Here is a 17,595-nt window from a genome sequence, read left to right as displayed (position 1 = left end):
TCTCCACATGCTCCATGGAATTCGTAATAATTTTAATATGTATATTTATTTCTTTCCCCTAATAACCAATTGTTTCATCTTCAAAGCATCTATATATTTAATCCTGTCTTTTGTAAATAAGGGCTCCAAATTTTCAAAAATGTTTCATATTTATCTCTTAAATTATAAGTAATTTTTTCTAATGGAATACAACCATAGATTTCTTTCTTCCAAGAATCTATACTTAAATGTGTATCCGATTTCCAAGTAACTGCAATAGCTTTTTTGGCTACTGCCAGTGCAATTTTTATAAATTCTTTCTGATACTTTAGTTTGAGTTTCGGTTTTATCCCTTCAATATCACCTAGTAAAAATAATATTGGATTATGAGGAAATTGTGTTCCTGTAATTTGTTCCAGTAAAAGTCTTAAATTTGTCCAAAAAGGTTGAATTTTAGAACAAGACCATGTCGCATGTAAAAAAGTACCAGTTTCCTGGTTACATCTGAAACACTGATCCGATAAATTTGGATTAAATTTTTTTATTTTTTGTGGTGTAATATATAATTGATGTAGAAAATTATACTGCACTAATCTTAACCGAACATTTATTGTATTTGTCATACTGTCAAGACATAGTCTTGACCAATTTGTTTCTTCAATTTTAATATTCAAATCACTTTCCCATTTTTGTCTTGACTTATGGACTCCTTGCTTAATTACCTGTCTTTGAATCAAATTATACATGCAAGAACCACTTATTTTTGAAGACTAGCAATCTACTAGCTACTGGCTGATAACCCTATTCTACGACTCCTGAAGAGGCTGGAATTTACATAACGAACTTTCCTGAATTTATTTTTAAAATGGGAAAATTAGGATGAAGTCAAACTTCTGCAGGTTATTCCTTCCACAACTTGAGAATCCCCTGTAAGTAAAAGGATTAATAAAGTGAGTGTCCTCTGCTAAATTCCATTAACATTTCAACAAATTTCGCAACATGCAATGGGTGAGAGGTAACACATATTGTTCTTTATGGAAACCATTCCACGCCGTTATTTCGTTCACTTGGAGACGGTGTCTTACGTAATGACGTTAGTGTAAAGCGACTACTCTTGTACGTTATAGGAATATGGTCGTGGCTTTTGTTAACCACATAAAAGGATTCTCGCGTGTTTTATTCGCAAAATCCTGCAATAATAAACCAGACTCTGACTTAACTACTCAATTAAAATATTGCAGAATTTTCTTCTACTAAGCAAGAGGCATGAAGGCACGTTCAGTAGAAGGGTTGCGACCCGAAATGTCGACTGTTCATTTCCCTGCACCGATTATGCCTATTTAATATTGCCTACGAATTTGACACAGGACACCTAAAACTTGCAACTCCCTCCATTGAGTGGCCATGGGCCTGATTTACGGTACAAACCCACCTCTTCTCTGCATCGATTGGCTAAGTTAATCAGCCGGCGAACGAATTCGCCAGAATGGCTATCAATCAAAAGTGCCGTCAAGATCCTGTCCCCGCCTCCCCGCCAATTGCTGGAGGAGATGGGATTGCAGAGTATTCTGGACATTGTAGTTCCTTAGTGTCACATGTCAAGCCGAGATGATGTCCCAGCAAGCCTGGCTGGGCATGCGCGCTGAGGCCAGCTGGAGCCCTCGGCCGGACGATCTCCATTTTGCACCCGGTTCTGGGCCGAGGCGAAGTCTGAGGGGATTGGCGGCGGCCTTCCCTTTCACCCGCTCTCCACCCCGGCTGCTGGTTCGGTGGCTCGGTCAATGTTTAAATGGCAGAGGCGGCCCGAAGATGGACATCAAGACCGCGGTGTTCAACGCAGCTCGAGATGGCAAGTTGAAACTTATGCAAAAGTTGCTCAGCAACCGGACCGCCGAGGAGCTGGAGGCAGTGACTCTGGAGAAGACCAACGGCGGCACCCCGCTGCTCATCGCCTCCAGGTATGGCCACCTGCAAGTGGTTGACTACCTGATGGAGCACTGCAAGGCCAAGGTGGAGCTCGGCGGCTCCGTTAACTTCGATGGGGAGACAATCGAGGGGGCGCCGCCACTGTGGGCGGCGTCGGCCGCTGGGCATCTGTCGGTGGTGCGGAGCCTGCTGGAGCACGGCGCCTCCGTCAACAATACCACCCTGACCAACTCCACCCCTCTGCGGGCCGCATGCTTCGATGGCCACCTGGAAATCGTCAAGTACCTGATCGAGCACAAGGCGGACATGGAGGTGGCCAATAGGCACGGCCACACCTGCCTTATGATTTCCTGCTACAAAGGCCACAAAGAGATCGCTAAGTATCTGCTGGAGAAAGGGGCCGACGTGAATAGGAAAAGTGTGAAGGGGAACACGGCTTTGCATGATTGTGCAGAATCAGGAAGCCTGGAAATCATGAAGATGCTGTTAAAGTGTGGAGCGAAGATGGAAAAGGATGGCTATGGAATGAGCCCCTTGCTGGCAGCCAGTGTCACAGGTCATATGAACATAGTGGAGTTTCTTATAAATCACTCGCAGACTAAGAAGGAAGATCGAATTGATGCGCTGGAGCTTCTGGGAGCGACTTTTATTGATAAGAAAAGGGATTTACTTGGAGCTATGAAGTTTTGGAAGCGAGCAATGGAGATGAGACACTGTGATAAGACTAAAATAGTTAAGAAACCTCAAGTAGAACAATTGGTGCTGGCCTACGATTATGCAAAGGAAGTAATGACCTCTGAAGAATTAGAAGCCCTGATAACAGACCCTGATGAAATGAGGATGCAGGCTTTACTGATCAGAGAGAGAATTCTTGGTCCATCCCATCCAGATACTTCTTACTATATCCGTTACCGAGGTGCTGTCTATGCTGACTCCGGCAACTTTGAACGATGCATCAATTTGTGGAAGTATGCACTAAATATGCAGCAGAACAATTTGGACCCCTTGAGCCCTATGACTGCAAGTAGCTTGCTATCGTTCGCTGAGCTCTTTTCATTTGTCCTGCAAGACCGTTCAAAGGGTAACCTGGCCATGAAAGTGTCTTTCAATGATCTTATGGGTATCCTGTGCAAAAGTGTTCGTGAAGTAGAACGGGCAGTGAATCAACGAGAGAACCCGCCAGAGGTTGCACAGTTCACCAAAGCTTTGTCCATTATTTTGCACTTGATCTCCTTGTTGGAAAAGGTAAAGTGTAGCCCTGACCAGGAGCACTACAAGAAACAAACCATTTATAGGCTCTTGAAGTTGAACCCAAGAGGAAAAGGTGGGTTTACCCCACTACATCTAGCAGTTGATAAGGATACAACATCAGTTGGTCGCTATCCAGTTTGCAAATTTCCTTCGTTACAAGTGACCTCTGTCCTTTTGGAATGTGGTGCTGATATTGACTCGAGAGATTATGAGAACAATACTCCCCTGCACATAGCAGCATTCAACAACAACCTTGATATCATGAACATGCTGATTGACACTGGTGCACATTTTGATGCCACTAACTCCTCCAAGAAAACTGCTTGGGATTTGCTGGATGAAAAGAAGATGGTCAAGAATTTGATTCAGCCCATCAACCACATCACCCTCCAGTGCCTTGCTGCTCGTGCTATTGAAAAACATAAGGTGGTTTATAAAGGATTAATTCCAGAAGAACTGGATGCTTTCATTCAATTACACTGAAGTGCAAAGTTACGTTAACAAATTTGGATGCATGCCAAGGTGCTTCTAATGGAGCTTCAACAACTTGATGTATAAAGATACCAGAAAGCAGAGTGAGACTAAAATCAGTCTGTCTATTGAAGGGCTATTTATACATTGCAGGGCTACTAAGACTTAAAGGTAGAACAATCAGTTTTGTAGATTATTCTGTATTTTCTGTCATGGAGGCTAAATGTTGGGCTAGAGCTGAGGTTGAAAGGCAAGTTCGTGCATATGACTGCTAAATAACACTTAAAAGAGTTTTTGTTGTTTTGTTCCTCCAGTTGGTTTACTTCTGTTCCCACTGTTCCAACCTTGCCTGTATAAGGGCAAAACACAGTGACTGAATAATCTTGTGTATTGCTACCAGAACTCCAAATTTCAATTGGGTGGTTACAAGCAATTTCCCCAGACTCCTTCAAAACTGTTGAAAAATCAGAGCTTCCAAGATGATAAATTTGAGTGATTATCTTGCTGGGGCATCTTTTCTAGGATTCAGCAAACATGTATGCTGAACCAGATGCATGGATTAACACAGTGCTACCAAGTGAGATTTAAAATTTCAATACCTAGCTTTACAGCACAGCCTCAATGGAGCAAAGATAAAGTCAAAAACCACAAATGCAGCAAATAAACAGTATTTCTGCATGAGATATTTCCTTGCAGGTTCAAACCAGTCTGTTCTCTGCCATTCACTATCCCACTTTTAGATGAGTCTTTCATGTTACACCTATAACAAAGGGTTGGTGCTCTTGACCATTTTGGAGCACGATGTTTAGTAAAGCTATGTTTTTAATTGCAAACAATGAGGACATTATATCTACAAACATTGCAGCCTGTATTCCAAATCTTTAAATGGCCAGCCATCCTTTGTTTGAAACTTGAAAGGGTATTTGATAGATCAGTAAAAGAATTGAAGTACTGGAAAGAACAATCATACATCATAGATATGAAAAAGGGCAGATTAACCCATTTGAGTATTAAATGTATTTTGGACCTTGCACATTTATTTGCCAAAATATTTCTTCCCTTAACACTGGCTATTATAAGTGTCATTTAAGATCACTGCTAAGTCCCAAGACAGTTTGTAAGTCCATGTCCTCTGAAAAAGCAAAGCATTTTTAAATATACTGTTAAAATATAACTGCAGTGCATATTGGGTTGAAGGATGACAAACACTTTAAATTCTGTTGTAAATATTGGGACTGTTTAATAACGCACTATGTATAGATCTAATTTGTTTTACTAGAGTTTTATTTAATGGAGAAAAAACAACTTGCAAGCCTGCAGTGGAACTTTGTTTTCACACTGCAAAAGAATGCTAATTTTTTAAGCATATCATAACTCCGTTTGGAAATCTGGCTTTTGGATCTATTTTACCACATTCTTTGCCCGTTCAGAGTTTACACTGTTGTTTGGTTTGAAGAATATTAAATGCAAATTGCTGCTAAACTGTATGTATCTTCTGGATGGCCCTTATAATAAAACAATACATTCAGAACAGACTGCTGTGGATCACTTTAGTCCTTTGATCTATTTTGGAGGTGGACTGTATTGCAGGAGGAAGGAAAGGCAGAAATTAAAGAACTGGACAACTTTAATATTCTAAGAGGAAATTAGGGTAGCAATTGTGCACGTTGCTTTAAATCATTTAAGATGTAGGGGAAGAAAGTTAGTATCTAGAACTCTAGTACCATGTTGCTGCCTGCTACAGAACAGCACCAGAGTCAGTGTGCGAAGAGGGTGTGCAGTTTAACGGTGAGTGATTGTCTTGGAAGTTTTTCTTATGATCGCAATAGCCCATTGGACATTAGTAATATAAAAAACTGCGAGTCTGGTTTATTGGTGAGACCGGTGGGGGAGGTGAGGGGTTTTGGTTGTAGTGAGGACTAGGCCGCGTGCCCCAGGCTTGCATATTCTAGCAGTCCAGGAGGGGACAAGCTAGGGGCAGTGTGGCACGATGTCCATGCTGGGTTGAGGCTGGTCCCTCCCACTGGTGGTGCCCTCCAGTGTTCACTCAATGGAAGACGAGCTGGATTGTGTACGTGTGTATATATTTGTCTGCAGATTGGAACTGTTTGTTCTTGCTAACAACACCTTTGCACCTTCAGTTTACAGGAGATATTACTCAAGGACTTGAGCTATATATTTTTTTTTGTATGACTTTTGGTACTGTGTTTTGCACCTTTTGGTCCTGGAAGAATGCAGTTTCATTTGGCTGTATTCATGTATGGTTGAATGATAATTTAACTAAAAATATCAATTTGAAAGAAATAAGGAAAGAGTAGATTCTTCTTCATATATCCAAAAGCCTAAAAGAGTGGCAGAAACAATCTCCTGATGAGGGGTTATGTCAAAATAACGAATTTGCAGATAATTAGGTAAAAAGATGGTGTGATGTCAGGTAAACTGAACCATACTCATGCAGTGTAGCAACAGTAATATATGGAATCTGACTGCTCCCAAAGAGTGGTCCATGTACCATCTGAATGTTCTTGCCCACTTCAAGTGGTCAAGGCCAGAGAGAATCTCAGGTCAGTGGCTAGGGGGATTGGAGGACTTGGGGCTTTTTCAAAGAAGCTATGAGATCCTCTTTAAAGCTTTTTCCTCTATTCACCTGGTAACCTTTTCCTGTGACAGTGCTCAGAATAGAATGTATTTCCCAGTTCTGAGTTAGTCGTGCGTATCCACAGCAGCCAGGTGAGTGTCGTTTGTGTGTCAGTGAGATGTGGCTCACTCCCATTGTGACCCTTTATTTTGGGAGATATATGATAGGTACAATGCCCAGGCTCTTATATTTTTCAGTACATTTGTTAATTAGTCTCACACATACTAAGGTGCACACCATCCATGCAGATCATCTCATTATAATGGTGCAGTATAACATGGGCTGAACAGTTTTCTATTTGTCCTGCAGATTAGCTCCACTCCTGCAGGAAACTTGTAGGCAGTCATAGACCCACACAACATGGGAATGGGTCCTTTGGTCCAACTCATCTGTGCCTACCTGAATTGGTCCCATTGGCCCATATCCCTCTAAACCTCTCCAATGCAGCGATTCAAGAAGACAGCTCATCACCACCTTCTGAAGGGAAACTAGAGATGGACAATCAATGTTCTTAGCTGATGATGCCCACATCCTGTAAGTGAATTTAAAAATTCATATACACGTGTATTAAACACTGCTGCTTTTATCAACACCTCTGGCAGCTCTTTCCATATGTCCAACAGCCTCTGTGGGGGACAGTTTGCACTGAGGTCCATTTTAAATCTGTCCCCTCTCACTTTAAACCTATGTTCTATTACTTCAATCTCTTATGTGGGGGGAAAAGCATGTGACCGTTCACTTTGTCTATGACTGCATGATTTTATAAACCTCTAAGGTCACCCTATGGTCTCCTGTGCTCCAGGGAAAACAACCTGGAGCCTGTCCGGTCTCTCCTCATAACACCCTCTGGTCCTGGCAATGTTTTTGTGAATGTTTTCTGCAGCCTTTTCAGCTAATGGCATCTTTTCTATAGCTAGGCAACCAGAACTACACACAATACTCCCAAGTGTGGTGTCATAGTGTTCTGTACAGCTGCAATGTGCTCAATGCCGTCTCAGCATGTAATGCACTTTCTTCCCCACATATTCTGCATGCATTACTGCTTTAAGGGAGCAATATACGTGAACCCCAAGGTATCTCTGTTTTTAAAACGTTTCCTCGGGCTCTGACATTTACTGTGTTTGACCTCTGTTTTAACTTCCTAAAATGCCATCAATTTGCACTTGTCCTACCTACCTGACTTCACCTATCACTTTCTAGCCATTCTCCTTCCCCTTCCCTCAGCTTTTTATTCCGGTGTCTTCTGTCTTTCTTTCCATTCCTGAAGAAGTGTTTCTGCCCAAAATGCCAACTGCTTATTCATTTCCATAGAACTGAATGTGTGTGTGTGTGTGTGTTGCTTAAGATTTGATTAGCTCAGTTGCTTTGGAATGGAAAAAGTTGAGAGGAAATGTAGTTAAGGTACCTGTATATAAAATTTTCAGGATCACTACAAAGGATTTTCCTTAACAGATAATAAACCATTCAAGGTAGTTCATAGAAGAATTAGAGGGCCAGGAAAGTGAGGAAGTTCAAATATCTGGAACTTGTGGCCTGAAAGAGTGGAGGAGTAGAAACCTTAATAACATGAAAAAGTACTTGAGATGTGTACATGAAGAGCTGCTATTTACAGAGCGAAAGACCCAGTGCTGGATTCTTGGATGATATGACAACTCTTCAACTACAGTGACATAATGGGCCAGCTGGCTTCCTGTGTCGTGAATTTGTTATGCCCAGAGTACCAGCTGTGCACAAGGCTGAAGTGAAGCACGGTGCAGGACATTCAGGTCAAGAATGAACGGTCCTACCACCACAAGTCATGAATGGGGCTGGATGATTGAACAGTAGGTGGTGAGGTCCATGGATGCCCACAGCTCCAAAGGTGGCATAGTGTGGTTTCATTAGAAACACCAAGTGGATTTCTCTAAGCCTGTCCCAGAGACCCTTACCGTCACAGAAGCTGGTTCTCAACTATTCTGTGTGATGTAAAGAAACAGCTGAGAACAGCAAAGCCTATGGGCCCCTCACAATGATTAAAAACATGCTGATGAACTATCGGTGCTGATGAAGGGTCTTGGACTGAAACCCTGACTCTTTTTCATTGATGCTACCTGGCCTAATGAGTTCCTGCAGTACTTTGATTTCCAGCATCCCCAGATTTTCTCTGGCCTGCTGAACTACCTGTTGCTCTAGCCAAGCTGCTTCAGCACAACCACACACTGGATTCACATGATCATGTGTAAATTGCCCAGGTATGTCTGGTGCCGCTGTGACCAAAGTCACCTGAAAGACACTGAAGCTGGTGTTACAGAAATTGCATATGCAATTTCTTAGTCTCTGGAGTAGCCTGTGCTTGTAACTTCAATTTACTCCTTGCAATTTAAAAAAAAGCCTGAAGGATATTTGCAAGTTTCCTTAATTTATTTACATTTACATTAAGAACTGAATCCTGGTTCATATTTGAATTAATATCTGCTGTATTCACATAACTCCAGAATACTCCCTAATATACCCTCCTCTTGGTCCCTGGACAGAAATCTGTCCCAGGAAAGCCAAATTTTAAGGATGACCTGATTAAGTAGACCAGTGAAAATGCCCTTCACTTTGGATCACTTCAGACCCCTTCCCCAATTACTAACCTATTGCGTCCCTATGTTCCTACAGTTACGCTATTTAACATTCATAATTGGCAATAAAATGTTTAGAAATTTGATCACATCCTTTTCAGTCCTTCAGTCCCTGATAGCTAAAATTATCAGTGGTGGCTGTCAGTTTTTCCAGTTGCCTAATTAAATCAAGAGAGAGGCTGCACACAGGTTGGAGCAAGAGATTTAAAAAGGAGCATTCACAGGCTTTTAGCTTTTTTTTCTGGCAACACAATCAAATTGAGAGAAGAGACAAACAGGTAAGAGTGGGTATAAAAAAGCAGCATTCATGGGTGTTCAGCTTTTTCCAGCATCAAAATCAAATCACAATTCATTAGCAAGGGCAAATAAATATAAGGTAGGGACAAGTGGGGAGACCATTGTGTGGGTGGACCAGTGTTAGAGTTGGGAGGCTTGGGTGAGGTAAGCTTCTTCATTCATAGTGCAGTGAGTTATTGCAGGGCTGTGTTCTTTGTGGGAGATATGGGAATTCTGGGAGACCTCTAGCCTCCCAGGTAACCATATCTGCACCAAGGTGTACCAAGCTGCAGCTCCTCAGAGAATGTGTTAAGGAACTAGATCTGCAGCTCAATAACCTCTGCTCATGCAGGGAACTGGGGAGGTGATGGTTAGGAGCTAAGAGAGGTAGTCACCCACAAGTTGCAGGAGGCAGATAGCAGGGTGACTAAGACAGGGAAAGAAAATAGGCAGCCAGGGCAGAGTACCCCTCAAGAAAGAATATATCGCTTTGAATATTATTGGCGATTGGGTCTCCAGCACGAGTCTGGTGCTATGGCTCAGAGGGGAAGGGGGAAGAAGAGGACTGCAGTGGTGATAGTGGATTTCATAGTTCAAGGAGCAGTCAGGAGATTCTGTGGATGAGAAAGAGGGTCCCAGGTGCCAGGGTCAGGGATGTTAAGGATCTGGTCCACAGCATTCGAAAGGGGGAGGACGAGCAGCCAGAAGATTTGGTGCATATTAGGTAAAAAAGGGGAAGAGGTCCTGAAGAAAGTATTTAGAGAGTTGGGTAGAAAGCTGAATAGCAGGACCTCCAAGATAGTAATCTCTGGATTATTGCCTGTGTCACACGCCAGTGAGGGCAAAATAGAATTATTTGGCAGATGAATGTGAGGCCGAGGGACTGGTGCAGGGGGCAGGGCTTCAGATTTCTGGATCATTGAGATCTCTTCTGGGGACGATATAACCTGTACAAAAGGGAAGTGTTGCACCTGAACCCACGGGGAACAAATGTCCGTACAAGCAGGTTTGCTAGAGCTTTTAGAGAGGGTTTAAACTTTTTTGTCAGGGGTGGGAACCAGAGTGACAGGGCTGAGGATGGGGTAGTTGCTATACAAGTAGAAGCAGTGTACAGTGAGAATGTCAGGGAGGACAGGCAAAACTGTAGTTAGTGCGATGAGCCAGGACAAAATTGAAAAGGGTAATGAATACAGGACTGAAGTTGTTATATTTGAATGTACACAGTATATGGAATAAAGGAGATGATCTTGTAGCACAGTTAGAGATTAGTAGATATGTTGTCACTGAGTCATGGCTGAAAGAAAATTATACCTTAAATTAGTTTAAACCTTCAGCAAAAACTCTAGCAAATATTTAAGGATACACATTGTATCAAAAGAACCAATAGGTAGGCAGAGCAGGTGGGATGGCTCTATTGGCAAAAAATGAAATCTGTTGTAAGAGGTCAGATAGGATCGGAAGATGTAGAGTCCTTGTGGGTAGAGTAAAAAGACCTTGATAAGAATTGTATGCAGGCCTCCAAACAATAGCCTGGAAGTGAGAGACAAACTACAACAGGAGATAGAAAATGTATATCAAAAGGGCCATATTATGGTAGTCATAGGGGATTTCAATATGCAAGTAGATAGGGAAAATCAGGTTGGTGCTGGATTCCAGTAGAGAGATGGATGCCTACGAGATGGATTTTTAAAGCAGATTGTGGTTGAGCCTACTAGAGGACAGGCTATTCTGGATTAGGTGTTGTGTAATGAACCAGATTTGATTAGGGAGCTTAAAGTAAAGGAACCGTTAGCAGGCAGTGATAATAATATGATAGAATTCACCCTGCAGTTTGGGAAGGAGAAGCTAAAGACAGGTGTATCAGCATTATGGTGGAGCAAAGGGAGTTACAGAGGCACGTGAGAAAAGTTGGCCAAAGATGATACAAAGCAGACTCTACCATGGATGATGGCAGAAAAGCAATTTCTGGGAGAAATTTGGAAGGCACAGGATTGATACATTCCAAAGAAGAAGAAATATTCAAAAAACAGGATGACACAACTGTAGCGGACGAGAAGTCAAAACAACATAAAAGCAAGAGAGTGCATATAATAGAGAAAAATTAGTGGGAAGTTAGAGGATTGGGAAGCTTTTAAAACCAACAAAAGGCAGCTAAAAAGCCATAAGCAGGAAAAGATGAAATATGAAGGCAAACTAGCCAACAATATCAAAGAAGATGCCAATTATTTTCAGATACAGAAAGAGAAAAGGAGAAGTAGTAATGGGGGACAAGGAAATGGCAGGCAAACTAAATAAGTATTTTGCCCCCATCTTCACTGTGGAAGACACTAGCAGTATGCCAGAAATTTGAGAGTGTAAGGGGGCAGAAGTGAGTGTAGCTGCTATTACTATGGAGAAGGTGCTTGGGAAGCTGAAAGGACTGAAGATTGTCACCTGGACCTAACAGACTACACCCCAGGGTTCTGAAAGTAGCTGAAGAGATTGTGGAGACATTAATAATTTCAGGAGCCACCTGATCCTGGCTTGGTTCAAGAAGAGTGGAAAATAGCAAATGTTGCTCCACTCCTTCAAGAAGGGAGGCAGAAGAAAGGAAATTATAGGCCAATTATCCTGATGTCAGTGGTTGGGAGGATGTTGGAGTCGATAGTTAAGGTTGAAATCTCAGGGTACTTGGAGGCACATGATAAAGTAGGCCAAAGTCAGCAGTTTCCTCATGGGAAAATCTTGCTTGACAGGTCTGTTGATATTCTTAGGAAATAACAAGCAGGATAAGAGAATCAGTAGATTCTCCAAGTTGTGTACTTGGATTTTCAGAAGGCCTTTGACAAGGTGCCGCACATGAGGCTGCTGAACAAGATGAGAGCCCATATTATTACAGGAAAGATACTAGCATGGATAGAGGATTGGTTAATTGTCAGGAGGCAAAGTGTGTAAGCAGAACAAGTGCTACACCTGCCCCTACACCTCCTCCCTCACTACCATTCAGGGCCCTAAACAGTCCTTCCAGGTGAGGCGACACTTCTCCTGTGAGTCTATTGGGGTCATATACTGTGTATGCTGCTCCCTGTGTGGCCTGTATATTAGTGAGACCTAACATAGATTGGGAGACTGCTTCATCGGGCACCAAGGCTCCATCTGTCAGAAAAAGCAGGGTCTCCCAATGGCCACCTATTGTAATTCCACTTCCCATTCCCATTCTGATATGTCTATCCATGGCCTCCTCCACTGTTGTGATGAGGCCACACTCAGGTTGGAGGGACAACACTTTGTATTCCATTTGGGTAGCTTCCAACCAGATAGCATGAACATCGATTTCTTGAACTAACAGTAATGCCACCCCCCCCCCCACCATTTCCCATCCCCATTTCCCTCTCTCATCTTATCTCCTTGCCTACTCATCACCGCTCTTGATGCCACTACTCCACCAGCCGGCCACTGAGCCTGTAGTGGAATCAAAAGCCATTTGGATGGTAGGTAGCTGTTATCTCCAGCACTGGTCTGCTGTGGAACCTAAAAGCTGGCAAGCACAAAGCTACAGAAGATGCAGAACTGCTCCCCAGGCAGCTAGCATTGATTGTAAATGTCACTGTGTGTGGTCACGGACTAAATGCACTCTATGGCAGTGGCAATACATTTAAAAAGCCTTAACAGAATGTAGCCAGTGGCACTGGAGTCCTGGTGAACACATGTATTACCTGCTGTTTTCTACCAAAGCACGTGAGTCCCCAATACATCCTTAATGCAAGAATGGCCCACATATTACAACATGCTGCTGTTTGGCCCAGAAAGAGGCCAAAACAAAGAACCTGAGGATCAGAGCATGAAGCAGCCCATGAATAGTGGATCACGGTCATGGTCTTCCTGAGGAGAAGCCTCGGCAAGCATTGCTCATGTTTGAGGTGTTCTTAGGGAAATGGCTATATGAACAAGGTTTGCTTCCCTCTTTTTACTCCCTCCTCAGGCAGATTGCCTATCTGAAGACCTTCATCGCCTTATAATTTTGAAGGCTGGCTACAGTTGAACACATCAGTCGAGGATGTAGTTGCAATCTCAGCAACAAAACCTCTGGAAAATGTTTGTAGAGATTTTAACCTCATCAAACAGTGACAATCTCCGCAGCTTCTCCAACTCACTCTGCACTCAGCAACAAACACAAAAGAGGTGGTTGTTCCTGCAAATAAACACTTGCTCTTCCCGGGCCTGAAAATTAAAAGTCACAGGTTGCATTCAAAAGCTCTGATTTCTGTTGTCAGTGAGAAGGAAACCTGATTGAAACCTACCGGGTACTGAAAGGCTTGGACAGAATGAACACGGAGAGGAGGTGCCTCTTGGTAGCAGAGTATCTCTTGGTATCTCACAGCACTGCCTCTGAATAGAAGTCTTTTTAAAACTGAGATAAGGAATTTCTTTGGCCAGAGGATGGTGAATCTGGACTTTGTTGCCACAGAGGGCTATGGAGGCCAAGTTATTTGGTGTATTTAAGGCAGAGCTAGATAGGTTTTTGGATGTCAGGTGGATAAGGGAGAAGGCGGGCGAATGGAGTAGAAAAAAAATTCATGATTGCAGAGCAGAGTCAAAAGAGTGAATGTCCTAATTCTGTTTCTATAACTTATGATATATGAGCTAGGATGACATCAGATTTAGATCACCTTGTAACACTGAGCACACTGAGGTGAATTTTAATGGGAATATTTGGGCCAGTTTTCTGCTGTGTAAAATATCACTCCTCTTGTAAGTGTCAAATACACAAAAACGTGAGCACTTGCATCCAATTTCCAAGTTACTCTCAACACGTCCATTAATTACTCCCCTTCACCTATGAGCAAATAAGCAGTTCACTATTTGGCATTTGCTCACTAATTTTCATACATCTTAAAAGAACTGTACTCCATCCAATCATGACAAGGTAAGTTACATTCTTCCTGATTGTTTAAAACATAAATCTGCATACAAAGTGGCAAATGAGAGATGTTACATTCTCCATGTGGTTTTCAAGAATACAGAGATATGGAACATAGTTGCTTTCTAACCGAAAGAACAATACCAATTCTGATTTTTCTGCCTGACACCAACACACTAAAGAGAACAAGTTGGCAACAATTTGTTGGGTCACAGAGAGTTAAAAGTAACTCCCAAACATCAAGAAAACTACAGTGGAGTTAGACAACCGGTAGTCCTACTGTCCATCTGTGTTTAAGAATGGTGTGATGCTAAACTTCAGGGGTGAAAACAACAAAACATAGTAAATTCAGTTTAATTTAAAAAGTGGTCCTTACTGTGTAAGAATTAAGAAAATGGAAGTACAAATTCAGTTGTCAAACTTGCGAAGTAGATTTAACTACTTTCTAAATTTAATTCAACAATTTCAGATCACCAACTTTTGTTTTGCCTGATTGCTCACCCTTCCCGAGCTGATTTGTTTCTTCTCTTTTGTCTCCAGGTATTTAAAACAATGATTACCATGGTAACTTTGGTTTTCACCCTTCCAGAAACATTCTTCCCGTCTCTCCACTGTCTCCAAATTTCCCTTTCTGTACACTTGGTTTCATGGCTTTCCAGTTCTAACAAAGGGACATTAACCTGAAATTTTAACTCTGTTTCTGCCTGCACAGATGCTGCCTAACTTGCTGAGTGTTCTGCCATTCTTCTTTTGTTTTGGATTTTCAGTAGCTACAGTATTTTGCTCCAACTAATTGTTTTCTAACTTTTTCAAGCAAATCTTTCCTTTTAATTCACATTCTCTGGGCAATGATGCTTATTAAATGAAGAAAAACTTCCACACGTAAAGTCTGAGGATGCCATTCATTTGTCTTAAACTGTACGTTTGTTTGCAAAGTTATGTTTCTGTTTAAAACATCCATTAATCTTCAAAACAAATTTGTAGTGTTCATATGCTGTAAAGGGGGAGCTTACAATGTGCAAGGTGACTGTCACGCTTCCTCGGCTGTCACACATTCACACATTCGACTGTCACACATTCGTCTTCAGCCTTTGATTGGCTGTAAAGTGCTCTGGATATGCCAAGGCATTAAATGCAACCTTTGCATGTTGAGACTCTGCCATTTCTACACACTTTAAAAAGCTTCTCTCTTTCAACCAACTTTTCATCGAGAGGAGGACTGAATCTTTCTCTGGATGGATGAAATATAGTATATCTTCTTACCTGGAACTCTTCATCAAGTTTTAATATAAAAAGAAATCCACAAGCTCTGGAAGAACAAAACTTTCCCAAATAAAATCATCAATCCTTGATGGTGTTTTACATACGTGGGAAATTTTGTTACTGTTGTTTCACATCTCTACTCATCAGCCTGAGATTCCAGTTTTGCCCCCAGAACAACAGGCTGTATCGAGCTCCCTCTGCAACTGAATTTAGGTGGCTTTGATGATGATTTTTAATAATATTTGTACAGAGTCACAACTTCAAACTAAAATAATCACAATAGGGATTTTGAAATTAATATATTTGATTTAAAAGTACTGCATTTAAGATCAGTGCAGTAATGGTGATGTCACACCACTTGGTGTCTCCAATGAGCCTTTGCATCATCTGCAGGAGTTTTACACATCAAAGCCAGTGACGTGGTGGCATTCAGTTGTTGGAACCAAAGGAGTTTTGCTGGTACTCAGTCTCAGTCCCTTGTTGTCAGATTCTAAGATGACCTCTGACGGCAGAGCAGGCAAAATACTAACTGGTAACGAAGTGCAGGGACAGGTCTAGGCAGATGCTTTAAAAACAAATACCATTTCACAACAGATCAACAGTAAAGAACATGAAACAGCAGAAACAGATCATGGATTAAGTACTTAAAGACAGAATGTAACTGAAAAACTGACAAGCAAATGTCAAAAAATCAAGATACAAAATGCTGAATGACACAGCAGGTCAGGCACATCCATGGAAATTAATAAACATTCGACATTTTAGGCCGAGACCCTTTATTGAGATTGTCAAAATTCATTTCTAGTAAACATTAAGTCAAATTGAAATTGTAACATAAAAACTTTCAAACTAGGGAATTATGTGAAATTGTCAGTTGATTTAAGACAGCACACTTTTACAGTTAATCTGATTCCAGTTGTAAGCAAGTGGAATGTAAGTCAGTAATCTTTTAACATGGAACAGGGCACATGTCAGTTTGAGGTCAGGGGTTGCAATCCTGAATAACTAGAAAGTTTGAAAAAGAAAGGTGAAGTTTTTCCTAAAGATTGAGGATCTTTCCAATCCCCATTTTACAGAAATGACCCACTCTGCAGTGTTCTATTTGAAGTGCAAATGGTTTCCAACTACTTTGTCGATTAACTTTTGAGCAGATTAATGAGACAGAAACGTGCAACTTGATCCCAACACCAGCCACACCTTCCCCTCCCACCCCCTTCTACTTTCAGCAAGGACTGCTTTTTTTGTGACTCCCTGGTTCACTCATCCCTTCCCTTCCCCAGGCACATAAGAGTAATGCCTGGCCCTATACCACCTTCCTCACCACAGCCCTTCAGAGATTCACATGCATCCCCTCAAAATTTATTGCATTCCATGCACTCAACGTGACCTCCTCAACATGTGAGACCGGGGCAGACTAGTCTTGTGGACTTCCTATTTCCCAGTCCTTCACTGCCAGTATAAAGCCAAGCACAATGCAGATTAACAGCACCTCAAATTCCATCTGGGTAGTCTACAAACTGACATGAACACTAAATTCTCCAATTTCAAGTAAACTGCTCCCCTCCTGTCCCTGATCTACCCTGTTCTCCCTACACTCTCCCCATCAAATGGTTTCTTTCCCCTCCTCACCCACTCCATCTGCCCATCACCCACACACTCCTCCTAGTGGTTCCCATCTGCCCTCCCCACCTCCCTCACTTGATTTCATGCCCCAACTTCCCCTCGTATCAGAGTCCAATACCTTCAGCCCTTTGCTCCATCCTCCTATCACCTCACAGCATCCGTCACTATATAACCCCAACCCCCGACCCCCATCTGCCTGACACCCCTCCTCACCTAGATCTACATATCACTTGCCAGCTGTCATTTCACCCCTTCCCTTCACCTTGTTATATTGGATATCTCCCCGTTGTCTTTTAGTACAGATGAACCCGTCCACACCTGAAATATTGCCTCCTTCCCTGCACAGATCATGTCTAACCCAACAAGTTCCCCTGACATCTTGTTTTCTTAATTTCTTTATCCTCGCATTCCCAGGAATTGACATCCAGCTTCCTCTGAACTTGTTTAACCAGTGCCTTGTGCACTGACCCTCCTTCCTTGGGTCAGACAGATCTTCCCTTCCATATATTTAGCAGTCTTTTTTGTAATGGATCCAGCCAAGCATTTCACTCTCTTTTCTCACCATCAGTATGTAGACTTTGCAACAAGGGAGGAGAATGCCTTGGACCTGGTTTACACAAACATCCCCGATGCGTACCGGGCGGAGCCCTGACCCCACCTCG

At 42.2% G+C, this 17,595-nt stretch overlaps 1 protein-coding gene across 1 annotated transcript; it reads left to right on the top strand.

Annotated features, from left to right (window-relative positions):
• Nucleotides 1-1,629: 1,629 nt before the first annotated feature.
• LOC132406252 (protein fem-1 homolog C-like) lies at nt 1,630-5,162 on the top strand. Its single transcript, XM_059991642.1, has one exon. The coding sequence runs from the start codon at nt 1,789-1,791 to the stop codon at nt 3,637-3,639; it is 1,851 nt and encodes a 616-aa protein (XP_059847625.1). The 5' UTR covers nt 1,630-1,788; the 3' UTR covers nt 3,640-5,162.
• The last annotated feature ends 12,433 nt before the right edge of the window (nt 5,163-17,595 follow it).

Source organism: Hypanus sabinus, chromosome 16 (genome assembly GCF_030144855.1).
Source record: "Hypanus sabinus isolate sHypSab1 chromosome 16, sHypSab1.hap1, whole genome shotgun sequence".
In the NCBI taxonomy this organism is placed as follows: Eukaryota; Metazoa; Chordata; class Chondrichthyes; order Myliobatiformes; family Dasyatidae; genus Hypanus; species Hypanus sabinus.
The sequence above is the reverse complement of the archived record's forward strand: the minus strand, read 5'-3'. Positions and strand labels throughout refer to the sequence as shown.